The sequence below is a fragment of the Triturus cristatus genome, chromosome 3_1 (genome assembly GCF_964204655.1).
Source record: "Triturus cristatus chromosome 3_1, aTriCri1.1, whole genome shotgun sequence".
Classification (NCBI taxonomy): Eukaryota; Metazoa; Chordata; class Amphibia; order Caudata; family Salamandridae; genus Triturus; species Triturus cristatus.
Genome location: NC_140583.1, coordinates 22,900,102 through 22,915,822, shown reverse-complemented (window position 1 = coordinate 22,915,822; position 15,721 = coordinate 22,900,102). Strand labels below are relative to the sequence as shown.

Here is a 15,721-nt window from a genome sequence, read left to right as displayed (position 1 = left end):
ACTTAGACGCGCTGACGTCAGTTCTGTACACTACTTTCCACGCCAGGAACGCAGAGCCATGCAAGATACTGACCACTGGTTCATTGAAACTAGGGCCCTGAAAGGGATGACCTTAACCCTAGATATCAGTTCTTAGAACGGGGAGGATGGGTGGGGTGGTAAGGAATCTATCACTAACAAATGTCTCTTACAGATACATCGTTACACAAGTAAGTGACTTGTGCATCTGAAAGAGACACGTTAGTGATAGATTCCTTACCTTAGAATAGATACCACAGCAATACCAACGCTGGTGGGTCTGCGAACAAAGATCACACCTGATAGTCACGGAGAACAGAAAGGCCAAAGAAGCCGTCTCTCCAGACTTGTCTGTCAAGGCAATAATGCTTAGTAAAAGTGTGCCGCGAGGCCCACATGGCAGCCTGACAGATGTCTTGCAGTGGGACACCATTTTCCAATGCAGTGGTAGCTGCGGTCGCCCTGGTAGAATGGGCACGCAACCCCACCAGAGGTTCCTCTTTAGCCCGAGAATAACAGGCTTTGATACCCAACACGACCCAGCGGGAGATAGTCCTCTTGTGTACAGCCCAGCCTTTCTTGGCGCCCACGTAGCCAGCAAAGAGCTGGTCATGCACCTGGAACTGTTGTGCGCGATTAAAGTAAAATGAAAGCTCACATGTTGGGTCCAGACGGTGGAGCTTCTCTTCCTCTCTGGAAAGTGTGGCGGCGGAAAGAAAGTGGGCACGGTGATAGTTTGCCCAATGTGAAAAGTAGTGACAACTTTTGGTAAGAAAGAAGGACGAGTGCGAAGCACAACTTTGTCCGGATGAACAGACAGAAAAGGAGGCTTACAGGAAAGAGCCTGGAGCTCACGCGCCTAGCGGAGGTGATGGCAACCAGGAAAGCAGTCTTCAAAGTTAGTAAACAAAGAGGACAGTTGTGAAGCAGCTCAAAAGGAGTGCACATCAAATAAGTAAGAACCAGATTGAAGTCCCACTGCGGCATCACAAACTGAATAGGAGGGAAAAGGTGAGTAATGCCTTTGGGAAATCTATTAACCAGGGACTTGAAAAGAGAGGGCTGATCAGGGAGCCTGAGAAAGGCAGAGATTGCAGAAAGGTAGCCCTTGATAGTTCCCAGAGCAGAGCCCTGCCGGGCCAGAGAAAGAGGGAACAAAAGGACCTCTGTAAGAGGGACAGAAAGGTGGGTCCACAGCCTTTGCTGTGCACCATGCCACAAATTTGTTCCACCTGCAGGCGTACGCCGATTCAGTGGAGGGACGCCTGGCTGCCAGAATGACATCACAGACTTAAGGAGGTCAAAATGGAATCAACTGTCGCCGCTCAATCTCCACGCATGTAGAAGGAGGCTGGACAGGTTCGGGTGGAGGACTGTACCCTGATGCTGCGACAAGAGATCCTCCCGATCCTCCAGTCCGTGCCTACAAGAATGACTTGGGCCTGGTCGTGCCTGATGTTCTTCAGAACTCTGGGTAGAAGGGGTATAGGCGGAAAGGCAAGCAATAGACCACAAGTCCACTCGCGACGAAAAGCGTCCCCGAGCGAATGCCGCCTTGGAAATTCTAAAGCGCAGAACTGCTGACATTGCCCGTTCTCTTCGGCGGCAAATAGATCTAACCAAGGCTCTCCTCACTGTTGAAAGAGACCTTGCCCCACATGTGAGTGAAGACTCCATTCATGATCCACCATGCACCGGCAGCTGAGTACGTTCGCCCTGGGGTTCAAGGAACCTGCCAGGTGTTGAACCGTCAAGGAAACACCCCGACGTTCCAGCCATGTCCAGAGGCGCAGAACCTCCTTACATAGGGTCCACGACCCCACCCCGCCTTGTTTGTTGCAATACCACATGACGGTAGTGTGGTCTGAACACCTGCACCACTTCCCTTTGACAGAGGGAAGAAATGCCTACAGTGCAAGAAGGATCGCCGAAGCGCCAAAAGGTTGATATGGAGCCGGGGCTCCGCCGGAGACCAGAGGCCTCTGATCTCCGCATCTGTCACCACTGTGTGCTCCGGTTGGGGAATGGAGAGGGATCTGCCGCTGACCCAATGCTTATTCGTGAGCTACCACTGCAATTGTTGTGCAGTGCCCTCCACGATATGGACGTAGTCGGACAGGTTCCCCTGATGCTGCGCCCACTGGAACTTCAGGTCTCACTGCAGAGCCCGTATATGCTATCTGGCATGGTTGGTGAGCAGGATGCAGGAGGTCATGAGGCCCAGCAGTCTCAAGGTTGTCCTGACCGAAACCTGGGACAAGGGCTGAAAGATCCGAATCATAGCCCGAATGTCCCGGACTCGCTGTTCGGGAGGATAGACCTGAAACTGCACCGTGTCCAGAACCGCTCCGATGAAGAGTAGCTTCTGAGAGGGAATTCGGTGCGACTTCGGCACGTTGACGGAGAACCTCAGCAAATGCAGGAGGTCGGCCGTAGTCTGGAGGTGGAAGACGACTGTTTGGGGCGAGCCCGCCTTTAACAACCAGTCGTCAAGATAGGGGGAAGGCTGAAACCCCTGATCTGCGCAGATGAGCTGCGACAACCGCCATCACTTTCGTGAACACCCAAGGGGCGCTGGTAAGGCCAAAAGGGAGCACAGTAAACTGAAAGTGCTCGTGGCCTACTGTGAACTGCAGGTAACGTCAGTGGGCCAGCAGGACAGGGATATGAAAATAAGCGTCCTGCAAGTCCAACGCTACCATCCAGTCTAGCGGGTCTAGGGTAGACAAGACCTGAGCAAGTGTGAGCATCTTGAACTTCTCCTTCCGGAGGAAGCGATAAACGTTCCGAAGGTCTAAGATGGGGTGCAGGCCCTTGTCCTTCTTTGGAACCAGGAAGTAGCGGGAGTAACAACCACGACCCACTTCTGGCGTTGGAACGTGCTCTATGGTCCCCCTTGGCCAAAAGGGTCATAACTTCCTGCTGGAGAAGTGGCAAGTGATCCCCCGACATGCAGTGGTACTGTGGTGGCATGGCTGGAGAGGTAGTCTTGAAGGGGAGGGAGTAGCCCCTTCGGACAAGCTGCAGAACCCACCTATCCGATGTGATGGTGCGCCATTGGTGGAAGCGATGGCGAATCCTTCCACCCAATGGCGTCTGGTGGGCCTGAAACACCGGACTTGGAAGGTTTGGAAGCGGTGGCTGCAGGAGGGGCTGTGGACTGACCTGCACGCTGGCCCCGTGACCCGCCTCTGCAGGTCCCATGTCCACGGCTGTGCTGAGACTGTTGCTGTGCAGGCCTGTGGCTCTGAAACAAACGTGCCTGGGCGCCCCTTCCTTGGCCACGAAAGGAGCGAAAAGCAGAAGCGGAAGGAGTATGTGTAACTGAAAGGCCTAAGGACTTGGCCGTAGCCCGCAAGTCCTTAAAACGTTCAACGCGCAATCTGCTTTATCACCGAACAGGCGAGTGCCATCAAAGGGCATGTCCATCAATGTGTTCTGGACATCCTCAGAAAAGCCAGTCGTCCTCAGCCAGGCGTGACGGCGTAGCGCCACTGTCGTTGAAATCGCTCTGCCCAGCGAGTCAGCAGTGTCAAGACCACACCGGATGGTGAACTAGGCTGAGTCTCTCCCCTCAGCAATAGCTTGGGAAAGTATTGCCCGAGCCTGCACCGGACACAGTGGCAGCACTTGCGCAACCTTATCCCACACAGAATGAGAGTAACGGCCCAAGAGTTATGCGGTGTTCACAGACCGCAGGCCCGAACTGGTGGAAGAAAAAATCTCCCCAAACTGCTCCAGTTTCTTGGATTCCCTGTCCGAAGGTGCGGAAGGGAATGCGCTTGGTGACGCAGAGGCTTGGACAACCAAGCTCTCGGGGCCGGGCGACGTGCTTGTCTGCAGGAGCCCCTGTGTTGGGCCTGGACCAGGAGCCCAAAAGAACGTCCTAGAGTGAGTGCATTGTTAAAGAGCAGCAACGGCTCCGTAGAAGCAGAAGCTGCCCGAAGCACCTCTGTCTGGTTAGTCCTCACAGCCACAGTAGGGAGCTCGAAATGGAGAGCCTCGGCCGCCCTACACAACACCATAGAATATGATCCACCCTCCTCTGTAGCCACGGTAGAAGGACTGTGCGCGCCAGGTTCCGGAGCATACTCCTGGTCACCTGCATCCCCCGGATCCTCATCCCAGTCCGGGTCTAACTCACATTGAGCTGCGAGAGGGTCATCAGACCCCTCCTAGTCCTCCCCGTCCTCCATAGCCTACTGAACAGGTGGAACATATGGACGTTGGTAGATATAGGGATAGATGTTCCCAAACGGCGTCGGAATCTGCATCGGTAGACACCCTTCCGGCACCTGTTCCACACCAGGAAGGGGGCCGGGGTCGGCCGGGTCTGCGGTCGGTGTCGTCCTCTATGCCAGTGGAGGTCAGACAGGGCCAACCTGCATGGATGGGGATCCAGGCCTGGATCCACGGGGGTCCCTCGGCATCGACGCCAGAGTCGTCGACTACGTTGGGGCCGGAGACGTTGAAGAACGAGGACCCCCAGCCGGGCCCGCGGGGCCTGAAGGCGCACTGGCGAGGCCAGACGGTCCGAAGATATGTGTCATTGCGGACAGGAACTCCTGCAGCTGGGATGGACCCATAAAGGGCGGGAAGGCCATCGGCAACTGCATAGGTTCAGCCAGAACCGCACGGGCGTTATCACCTGCACCCTTAGCTATGGCGTGCGACCGGCTAGGGGAAGGCTGACTACGCTTCGACGTCTTGTGCTTCGCCTTACCGGACTCAAGAGTGCGAAGACTTCGAATGATGGTGATGGCTCCGCAGCTGGTCCCTCGACCTCCCTCGGGACCTGGACCTTGAACGGCGTGGAACCGACTCCCAGGCCTCCAGCCACTTTTGGGACGGGTTCCGCAAAGTTTTCAGAGCCATGGCCGGGCACTGGGGGCACGACTCCGAGTTGTGGTTGCACCCCAGGCACTAGAGACACTCACAGTGCGGGTCCGTCACTGACATCGTGCGCAGACAGGCCGCGCAGGACTTAAAACCGGGCATCCCTATGCACCTGTAGAATGAAATGTGTCTTGAAAACAGACAAAAAGTCCCAAAAACTCAGTCAATAAGTAACTGGGGTACCGACCTCTCTGGAGCTGCGCTTGCTGGCGCAAAAAAAGAAATAACTGACGTCAGAGTGCATCTAAGTAGTTCCAGCGACGTCATCTCGGCGACTACGACGCCAGCGAAGTACGCGGAGCCGTACAATAACGCCTACAGACACGCATGGGCTTTCCAGATCCAGTCTGACGCCAGGGGATATTCTAAGGTAAGGAGTCTATCACTAACGTGTCTCTTTCAGATGTGTCTGCGTAAGAGGACACTGGAATTTACTCTCTTGGCAGAGGTGTCTGCTGTATCTAGGGCACAGCAAATAGAGGTGTAAGACATCTGCTTGCCCTCCGACTATTTCCTGTCCCCTTCTTGTGCTCCTCTGGGAGGTATTGGAGGAGCTCCTCCCTCTCGTCCCAGTAGGCACGATCATATCTTGCAAGAATGCTGATAAAATTAGCTATACACTATTGCTCAGCCCACTGCGCGGCTCTCCTTTTCCCTGCTGCATCTTTGCCTTTACTTCCTTCTCGGTGGTGGAGCATCCCCGCTGTCCTGGGAGTTGGCTTGTTTACAAGTAGTAGTGACCACCAGAGAGTCGGTGGGAGCGGACCACGAATGTAAATGGGGTCAGTAGGGGAGGTTTTATACTTTATCAATCCCAGATGTTATGGCTTGGCTCGGATGGGGTCTTTGAAGAGGTTGAAGTTGGCATAGCAGGCCCTTTAGCATGGGGAGCTACAGAGTAGAACGGTGAGTGGATGAGAGGGCTTCAAAAAAAAAGTCCTCCACTAGGAGCTCTGTATACAGAGACTTTATGAAATAAGGCAGCCCTACCAATCAGTTAATGATAGGATGAGAAATTGTCTGGAGATAAGGTGCAGACAGGTTAAAGTTTAAGCCCTGTGTCCCAACCCAAGGTGGGTCTGCATCATAGGAGTCCCATAGATTACCATGCGGAGTTGTGTCAAATGTTTCGTACCCTCCAAGATGCCCACCCATGTCAGAGTGTGGAGACCCGAGGAGTGGTATCAAGGGGTCCCCTGGAGAAGCAGGCAGGGAGGGTGAAGGCTGAGGAGCAGGGTGAGGTTGCGCATGTGGTAAGGGGCTGGTAGACTTGTGCGCTTTCCTATGCTGTTTTGGGTGGAATTGGAATGTCCAAGTCTTCCTCGAAGGACAGCTGAGGTTTCAAGTGTGGAACCGCAGGGCCCAAAGGACTAGCAACTATCTGGCTTGTAGGGGGGTGGGGGAGTGGGGTGGATGACAAGATGTCCGTCTTGAGTCAATCTCCTCCAGCAGCTTGTGGAGTAACTGCTTGACTGCGCCGGCATCAGACCTGCTGGTTGATGCTGAAGTCTTTGGCTCCATAGGTGCTTTCAGTTTTGGTGCCGAACTTCTGGTCAGCACCAAGGCAGATGAGGTTGGTGCCGAAGGTTGGCTCTGGGGCCAGTGTCAGAATAGCGGGCGCAGAAGTGGGTCTGACACTTCGGGGTCGAGCCATAGATGGGCAGAGAAGAACAAGTTACTAACCTTCGGTAACGATGTATCTGTAAGAAACATTAGTTAGTTAGATTCCTCACCTTAGAATATCCCCAGGCGTCAGACTGGATCCGGAAGATTTTTCGTCAGCAATACCCCTTGCGCGTCGCTAGGCGTCGTCTGCGGCTCCGCGTCCGTCGTCGGCGCCGTGCGCCGGGATGACGTCGTCGGAGTACTTAGACGCCGCTGACGTCAGTTCTTGTACATAGCCTTCCGCGCCAGGAACGCAGAGCCATGCAAAGACCGACACTGGTGCCAAAAATAAAATCTAGGGGCCTGAAAGGACAACCTTAACCCTAGATGTCAGTTCGCAGAACGGGGAGGATGGGAGGGTCGGTGAGGAATCTAACTAACTAATGTTTCTTACAGATACATCGTTACCGAAGGTTAGTAACTTGTTCATCTGAAAGAAACACGTTAGTTAGATTCCTCACCTTAGAATAGATACCCAAGCAATACCATCCCCGGTGGTGGGTCTGCGAACCAAGATCACACCAGAAAGTCCTGGAGGACAGAACGGCCAAAGAAGCCATCCCTCCGGACTTGGCTGTCAAGGCAATAATGCCTGGCAAACGTGTGTAGAGAAGCCCACGTCGCCGCCTGACAGATGTCCTGCAAAGGGACTCCCCGTCCCAAGGCAGTAGTAGCCGCCGTGGCCCGAGTAGAATGGGCGCGCAGCCCAACAGGAGGGTCCTTTTTAGCCAAGGAATAGCAGATTTTTATACACAAAACGACCCACCGAGAGATGGTTCGTTTGTGCACAGCTTTCCCCTTCTTAGCGCCCACGTACCCAACAAAAAGCTGGTCGTCCACCCGGAACTGTTTTGTGCGGTCCAGATAGAAGGAGAGCGCACGTTTTGGGTCCAGACGGTGGAGCCTCTCTTCCTCTTTGGAAGGATGCGGAGGCGGAAAGAAGGTGGGCAAGGTGACAGACTGCCCAAGGTGAAATGGAGTCACCACTTTAGGAAGAAAAGAGGGACGAGGCCGAAGGACAACCTTGTCCGGATGAACAGAGAGAAAAGGAGGCTTTGAAGATAAAGCCTGGAGCTCACTCACCCGTCTAGCCGAGGTGATGGCTACCAGAAAAGCAGTCTTTAGAGTTAGAAGACGAAGAGGGCAATTGTGAAGAGGCTCGAAGGGAGCGCACATCAGGAATGTCAAAACCAGATTCAAGTCCCACTGAGGCATTACAAAAGGGACAGGAGGGAACGTGTGTGTAATGCCTTTGAGAAAGCGTGTAACCACAGGGGACTTGAAAAGAGAAGGCTGATCAGGAAGCCGCAAGAAGGCGGAGATGGCAGCAAGATAACCTTTCAGGGTGCCCAGGGCAGAGCCCTGCCGGGCCAGAGAAAGAAGGAAGAGGAGAACCTCAGAAAGAGGGGCGGAAAGGGGATCCACAGCCTTTGCTGTGCACCATGCCACAAATTTGTTCCACCGGCAGGCGTATACCGACTTTGTGGAGGGACGCCTGGCTGCCAGAATGATATCACAGACTTCAGGAGGCAAGTCAAATGGCATCAACTGCCGCCGCTCAATCTCCACGCATGGAGGTGGAGGCTGGACAGGTTCGGGTGGAGGACCGTCCCCTGCTGCTGCGACAGAAGATCCTCCCGAAGGGGCAGACGTATCGGGGGATCGGTCAACAGACTGAGTAGCTCGGGATACCAGTATCTTCGTGCCCAATCCGGAGCCACCAAGATGACTTGGGCCCGGTCGCGCCTGATCTTCTTCAGCACTCTGGGCAGAAGTGGTATAGGCGGAAAGGCGTACAACAGACCGCAACTCCACTCGTGACGAAAAGCGTCGCCGAGCGAGTGCCGCCTTGGAAATTCCAACGCGCAGAACTGCTGACATTGCGCGTTCTCGTCGGTGGCGAATAGATCTAACCGAGGCTCTCCCCACTGCTGAAAGAGGCCTTGCACCACTTCGGAGTTCAGACGCCATTCGTGATCCATCATGCACCGGCGGCTGAGTTCGTCTGCTCTGGCGTTCAGAGAGCCCGCCAGATGTTGAACCACCAGGGTGACGCCCTGGTGTTCCAGCCATGTCCAGAGGCGCAGAGCCTCCTGACAAAGGGTCCACGACCCCACCCCGCCCTGTTTGTTGCAGTACCACATGGCGGTGGTGTTGTCCGTGAACACCTGCACGACACTTCCCCTGACAGAGGGAAGGAAGGCTTTCAGTGCAAGCCGGATCGCTCTCAACTCCAACAGGTTGATGTGGAGACGAGACTCCGCCGGAGACCAGAGGCCTCTGATCTCCGCCTCTCCCATATGGCCACCCCAACCCAGGAGGGACGCATCCGTCACTACGACATGCTCCGGTTGGGGAAGGGAGAGGCTCTTGCCCTTGACCAACTCGCGGTCCGTGAGCCACCACTGCAACTGCTGTGCAGTGCCCTCCGAGATCAAGACATGGTCGGACAGGTTGCCGTGATGCTGGGCCCACTGAAACTTCAGGTCCCACTGCAGAGCCCGCATGCGCCGCCTGGCGTGATGCACTAGTAGGATGCAGGAGGCCATCAGCCCCAGAAGCCGCAACACTAGCCTGACCGAAACCCGGGATAGAGGCCGAAAGATGGGAATCAGGGCCTGTATATCCCGGACCCGCTGTTCCGGTGGATGGACCCGGAACTGCGCCGAATCGAGAACCGCTCCGATGAAGAGGAGCTTCTGAGAGGGACTCAAGTGTGACTTCGGCACGTTGATGGAAAACCCCAGCAAATGCAGGAGATCCGCCGTAGTCTGGAGGTGGGAGACGACTGCCTGGGGCGAGCCCGCCTTCAACAACCAGTCGTCGAGATAGGGGAAGACTGGGACCCCTGATCTGCGCAGATGAGCTGCGACCACCGCCATCACTTTCGTGAACACCCGAGGGGCACTGGTGAGGCCGAAGGGGAGCACGGTAAACTGAAAGTGCTCTTGGCCCACCGTGAACCGCAGGTAACGCCGGTGGGCCGGCAGGACGGGGATATGGAAATATGCGTCCTGCAAGTCCAACGCTACCATCCAGTCTCCAGGGTCTAGGGCAGCTAAAACCTGAGCCAACGTTAGCATCTTGAACCTTTCCTTTCGGAGGAAGGCATTGACGTTTCGGAGGTCCAAGATAGGGCGCAGGCCCCCCTTGCCCTTCTTGGGAACCAGAAAGTAGTGGGAATAACAACCACGACCTACTTCTGGACTCGGAACGCGCTCGACGGCCCCCTTGGCCAAGAGAGCCGAAACTTCCTCGCGGAGAAGATCCAAATGATCCCCCGAGATACGGTGGTGCTGTGGTGGCATGGCTGGAGGGGTCGTCTCGAAGGGGAGGGAGTAGCCCCTTCGGACGATTTGCAGCACCCACCTGTCCGATGTTATGGACCGCCAGTGGAGCAGGTGATGGCGAACTCTGCCGCCCACTGGCGTGGTATGGGCCTGAAAGCTCGGACTAGGAAGGCTTTGAGGCGGATGCTGCCGGGGTGGATGTGGGCTGACCACGTCGGCCTCCATTTCCGCCACGGCGGAAGCCACGTCCGCGACCGCGCGCAGGTTGGTTCTGCGGCTGGTGGCTCTGCGGACGTGAGGAGGCGCCCCTTCCTTGGCCACGAAAGGGGCGAAAAGCGGAGGTGTGCGCCCGCGGAGCCGAGAGGCCCAAGGACTTGGCCGTAGCCCGGGAGTCCTTAAAGCGGTTCAGCGCACTGTCCGCCTTCTCACCAAACAGGCGAGTGCCATCAAAGGGCATGTCCATGAGGGTGTTCTGGACATCCCCGGAAAATGACGTGGACCGCATCCAGGCGTGGCGGCGGAGCGCCACCGTGGTGGAAATCGCCCGACCTAGCGAGTCCGTGGTGTCAAGCCCACATCTTATGGCGTGCCGTGCTGCATCCCTCCCATCGGCCAGAGCCTGGGAAAGACGTGGCCGGACACAGGGGCAGCACGTCCTCCACCGTATCCCACAGGGAATGGGAATAACGGTCCAAGAGACAGGCGGTATTTAAGGACCGCAGGCCCAAACTAAGGGACGAGAACAGTTTCTTGCCAAACTGCTCGAGTCTCTTGGAATCCCGGTCCGGCGGAGCGGTCGGGAAGGAGGATTGGGAAGTAGAGGCCTGGATAACCAGACTCTCGGGGGTGGGGTGTTGGGACAGGAAGCTGGGGTCGCCCGGAGCAGGGCGGTGGCGCCTGGCAACGTTCCTATCCACAGGAGGAACCGTGGAGGGCTTGGACCAGGTGCCCTGCAGAACGTCAGTGAGGGCCTCGTTAAACGGCAGCAGAGGCTCAGTGGAGCTTGCTGAGGTTTGAAGCACCTCAGTGAGGATGTTGGTCCTCACAGCCACGGCAGGCAACTCGAGCCAAAGGGCCTCAGCCGCCTTGCGCAGCACCACAGAAAATGCTGCACCCTCCTCCGAAGCCACGGTCGGAGGAGAAGTGAATCCAGCGTCTGGCGAGGTGTCCAGCCCGCTGGCCTCCCCCAGTTCATCTGCCCAGTCCTGAGAAAGCTGTGACTGAACAGCCAGAGGGTCCTCGAACCCCTCCCAGTCGCCCCCTTCTTCCGATTCCTGATAAACAGGAGGAATGATCGGAACCGGACTGTAGAGATGGTAGGTCTCTAGCGGCGTCGGATGCGGCGTCGGCGGACGCCGTGCCGGCGTCGGGTCCGGATGAGGGCTAAACTGGGGCGTCGGCGTCACTGGCGTCGGCGTCGGCGGCGCCGGTGACGGCGTCGGTGGTTCAGGCGTCGGCGCCGGTGGAGGAGTGACAAGGTCAACCGGCGTCGACTGGGGCCCAGGCATGGGCCCCGCGGGGACCTGCGGCGTCGAGACCGGAGTCGTCGACGGCGCCGGGGCCGGAGCCGCCGGCACGCGAGGTCGCCCAGTCGAGCCCGCGGGGCCCGAAGGCGCGCCAGCGGGCGTCGACGGCGGGGCCAGGCTCCTCATGGCCGAGAGGAAGGCGCTGATCTCCGCCGGCGCCGCGTCAGCCCCAGGGACCGGAAGGTATGGGGGCGGACGCGGCACCTGCGGCTCCGCCGGAGCCGCGGGGGTGGAACCACTTGGACCCTCGGCCGAGTCGCGCGACCGGCGAGGGGAGTCCGAAGAGCGATGTCGCCTCTTGGACTTCTTTGAGTGCTTGGACTTACCCGACGACTTGGAGCCCGACGATCGATGGTGGCGTCGGCTAGGGCTCCGCGAGCGATCCTTGGACCTCCTCCTGGACCGGGATCGCGCACGACGCGGAGCCGAGTGGCGAAGCTCGAGAAGCTTGCGGGACCGCTCCCGCCTAGCCTTCGAAGTCAGGGCCTGGCAGTCGTTGCACGACTCCGCGTCGTGGTCGAGGCCTAAGCAATAGAGGCACCGGCGGTGGTGATCGGTCACCGACATCAGTCGATGACAGTCTTCACAAGCCTTGAACCCAGGCATCCTACCGGCACCAGATGTCGACAGACAGGGATCAAAAATGATCAAAAAGAGTTAGTCAAAAAAGACTAAAAGGGGTAGCTCTCCCGGATCTGCGCTTACTGGCGCGGAAAAAAGAAGAACTGACGTCAGCGCGCGAGGGCGGCGTCTAAGTACTCCGACGACGTCATCCCGGCGCACGACGCCGACGACGGACGCGGAGCCGCAGACGACGCCTAGCGACGCGCAAGGGGTATTGCTGACGAAAAATCTTCCGGATCCAGTCTGACGCCTGGGGATATTCTAAGGTGAGGAATCTAACTAACGTGTTTCTTTCAGATTCCACAGTCTGTACGTGCCGACCATGGCCCGAAGGCAGTGGTGGTCCAAAAGCCAGTCTCTGGTGCTCCAGAGTGGCTGAGTGCCCTTTGGCAGAGGGCTGCTCGGGTTGAGGGTGGTGTCGAGGGTGAAGGGTGGCTGCACTCACGGACAGCTGGGCTAGTGGAAGGTTATTGATCTGCAGATTGGAGCCAAAGCTTTTTCAGGGGAGAAAGCCTCTTCATTTGCCACCGACGGTTGTGGCTGATGTTCCCCCTTCAATGTCCTCCAGAACGAAGAGGTCTGAGGGTTTGTTGCACTCCTACATGAGATTATGAGTTGACGTGCCCACCGGTCTGAAGAAACGTTTTGGCAAGGAAGGAGTGGCAGGTATTGTAGGCGGCCTTGTGTTCGCGAGCCAAGCAGATTGCAAACCTGACGGGAATCTGTCCGAGAATATTTCGCAAGGCAGTGGGCAATACTGAAACGCCGTCCCTTCTATCACAGTTGAGGCATGTTGGAGAGACGCAATGAAGTAGTAGGCCCAGTCAGCCTGACCTCGCTAGATGACATTGCTTGGAAAAAAAGTTTTTTATAGGCCAGTAATCTGGGAGAAAATCAATCCATCAGAGGGTTTACCTCCTGCGTCTAGCCTAAGCAGCACTGCAGTTTTAGCTCCGATCTAAGAATTAACAAGACCAAGAAGAACTCTTCTACAGGCAGTTAAAATCTGGCACATTAGCTGTATATTGCTGTTCGTCTTAGATGTTATTGGTCTTCTTATCCATGATTAAGCAGAACTCTAAGATGGTTAATGATCAAACACATGGCTCAGGTCCGACAGAAAACTGGCACTTGCAGTCCTCAAAAAGCTTGAAGGCAGTAGGAGGCCATGCATCAGGTCAAAACAAAGGCAGTGGTCTACAAAAATTGCTTAGCTACAGATTACATAAAAATAGGAAACAAAGTACCATTACTTCTGGGGGAAATACCAGTGGCATTCCAATCACAAACTTGCTCTATTTTCTTCCTTAAATGGAAGAAGGCCCCAGGCCATGTGCCTTGGGATATTTCCACCAATAAACTAATCTGCAGGAAGAAGTGAACATAAAACATCACATCCCGAGTCATGTTTAGATGTTGCTGAAATAAAAGTGAAGTGCAGATTTTGGTGCAATAGTGTACACGGACAAGGTTAAGTGGAAAAACATGTGCAGGATTTGTGGTCCCGGAAATAAATCAGTAAGCAGTGCAAACTAGCAGAGGAAACTACAAGTGTAAGTAAAGCATACAATGAAACAGCACTGCCAGGAACTAAACACTTGAAAAGTGCAGCGCAAACTTGCGAGGACCAGTGCCAGAACCACTTTTAACCAATGCTACAAAAAAGCCAAAGTAAGCGGCACGGTTATGCAGGCAGTTCTAGAAACCACACAAATACCTGGATGATGCTAATGAAAGAAATGCATGCACTCTAGCAGCAGCAGAAACAGTTCACACCAAAGCTTGGAGGAAGCCTTCAATTAGGTAACCAGGTTCATTTATTTGTGGTCATTCTGCACGGATGTGGAGATACCTGTTGATGTGATTCGACCTTTGCCCTCTCGCTCAGACTCAATGATACGCAGACCTCGCTCCACATAGCTCTGGAAGAACTGCGAGGAGTTTCTCAAGAAGGGCTCGATGTCAGTGTCTGAGTATTTCTTCTTGTACTCATAGAGCTCAGCAAGGCCCTGTGGGTAAATAACAGTTCGATGATGTCTGAGACACTGAAAAAGAATGCTTTGATTAGACTGACTTCGCTTCCCACCACTGCATGTAGGCCCCTAAGTGCTCAAAGTGCTTACCTCTTTGGTATTCTCTTTGGAGCCAATCTTCTTAAATATTTCTGCTAAAATGTCACTCACTTTTGCCTTGGAGGCCTTTTCATCCTAGAAAGAAAACACATAATGTAGGTTAATGGTAATAGGTATAGTAGTAAATAGGCTACATTGCAGTTGCAGTTCATAGAGTTGAAGCAGGACCAGAATACTTTGACAAAAACAACATAGGGTACAATCTAGAGCTAGAAAAAGTAAAAGGCAGCAAATCTCAATTCTTTCATGCCTTTGACACAGCATTACTTATGCAAGATTCCTGCAGCTTTTAAGTCCATAAAAGTCAATACGGTCAGTTTTCAAAATGGAGCCATCACTTCCTAGTGCGACAGTATGGCATGTCCACCAATGAACAGTACTGCAGCAGGTCCTAGCACATGCTGGTCGAAACATGTGATGTTAGATGAAAACAACCATGAATGACATCAAGTAACTCGCACTCCTCTAAATCTCCTCTTGCATCATTAATCATTGAGTACAGATTGTTTACAGTAGTGGCTGCCAACAGGGAAAAGTGGTGGGGTAGCGTGGGAGACAAAAAAAAACCCAAAAAAAACCCCACACTTATTTGGTCTCGCTGCTCCTTTGTTCCTGATGCACAGGCTCCCAGACTCCCCTGTGTCAATCAAGACACTGCCCCCATGCTAGTAATATTTCCCAGCATGAGAGAAGCACAGGAATTGGGCGGAGCGGGCTGGTTTTGCACTATCACAAGCACTGGGAGCCTGTGCCTTCTGTTCTCCATGCAACCGCCTGGAGATATCCAAGTGAGCATGTCGGTTTGGCCGCCCTAAGACAGTCAGTCAAACTGACATGCACACTTGTAGTGCCCACTACTCTTTCTCCATGCTTGCTGGGTCAATAACTCTCTTTCTGAGGGTCTCAGCAGATCTCAGACAGCACTCCAAGGCTCAGCAAACTCGGGTGCAACTCTGTAAGTCGGGTCTTGGTATTTGGTGCTGCACGGTGGCAGCAGTTTGAAGACTAGTCTACTAACTTGCCCCAGCAGGCTTCTTTAACTGTTGAGGTCCTGTGCTGCGAAGGACGATTTACTAACCTTCGGTAACTATGTATCTGGTAGAGACACAGTCTAACAGCAGATTTCTTAACTTAGCATATACCCAGGCGTCAGACTGGATCCAGAAAACTTTCCGCAGCAGCACTTCTGCACGCGCCGCCACCTTGACTTCGTCCGTGGGCGTGACGTCAACTGGACCAATATATGCCCCTCCCGGCGCACGGACGTTGGTTTTAGTTGAAAAATCTTTTCCACGCCACAACACGGAGCCACCGCCAACAACTGTGACAGTATGGGAACAGTGTGGTAAAGAATGAAAAAATAAAAATAAATCGAACGGTGAAAAACAGCACCACCAAGGATAGTGCTAGGCACTATATACTGCAAAATAACGAAGGGAAAGAGCAGGGCACCGCTCTGAGAAGCAACCCCGCAAAAGCGAAGGCTAAGCCCTCAAGGAGGCAGAAGATGTAAAAAAAACAGCATGGCAGACGACAGTCTGCAACCACAATATATAACCGTGAAGGACAA

At 54.7% G+C, this 15,721-nt stretch overlaps 1 protein-coding gene across 7 annotated transcripts in view; it reads right to left on the bottom strand.

Annotated features, from left to right (window-relative positions):
• The window catches only part of CKAP5 (cytoskeleton associated protein 5), a 1,152,983-nt gene that overhangs the window by 33,678 nt on the left and 1,103,584 nt on the right, over positions 1-15,721 (bottom strand). For all 7 annotated transcript variants that reach the window (XM_085646654.1, XM_085646649.1, XM_085646653.1 and 4 more), the window contains 2 exons: positions 14,143-14,226; positions 13,872-14,028 (listed from right to left, as the gene is read on the bottom strand). In XM_085646654.1, coding sequence (XP_085502780.1) covers positions 13,872-14,028; positions 14,143-14,226 — 241 coding nt within the window. The remainder of the gene's footprint in view (positions 1-13,871; positions 14,029-14,142; positions 14,227-15,721) is intronic.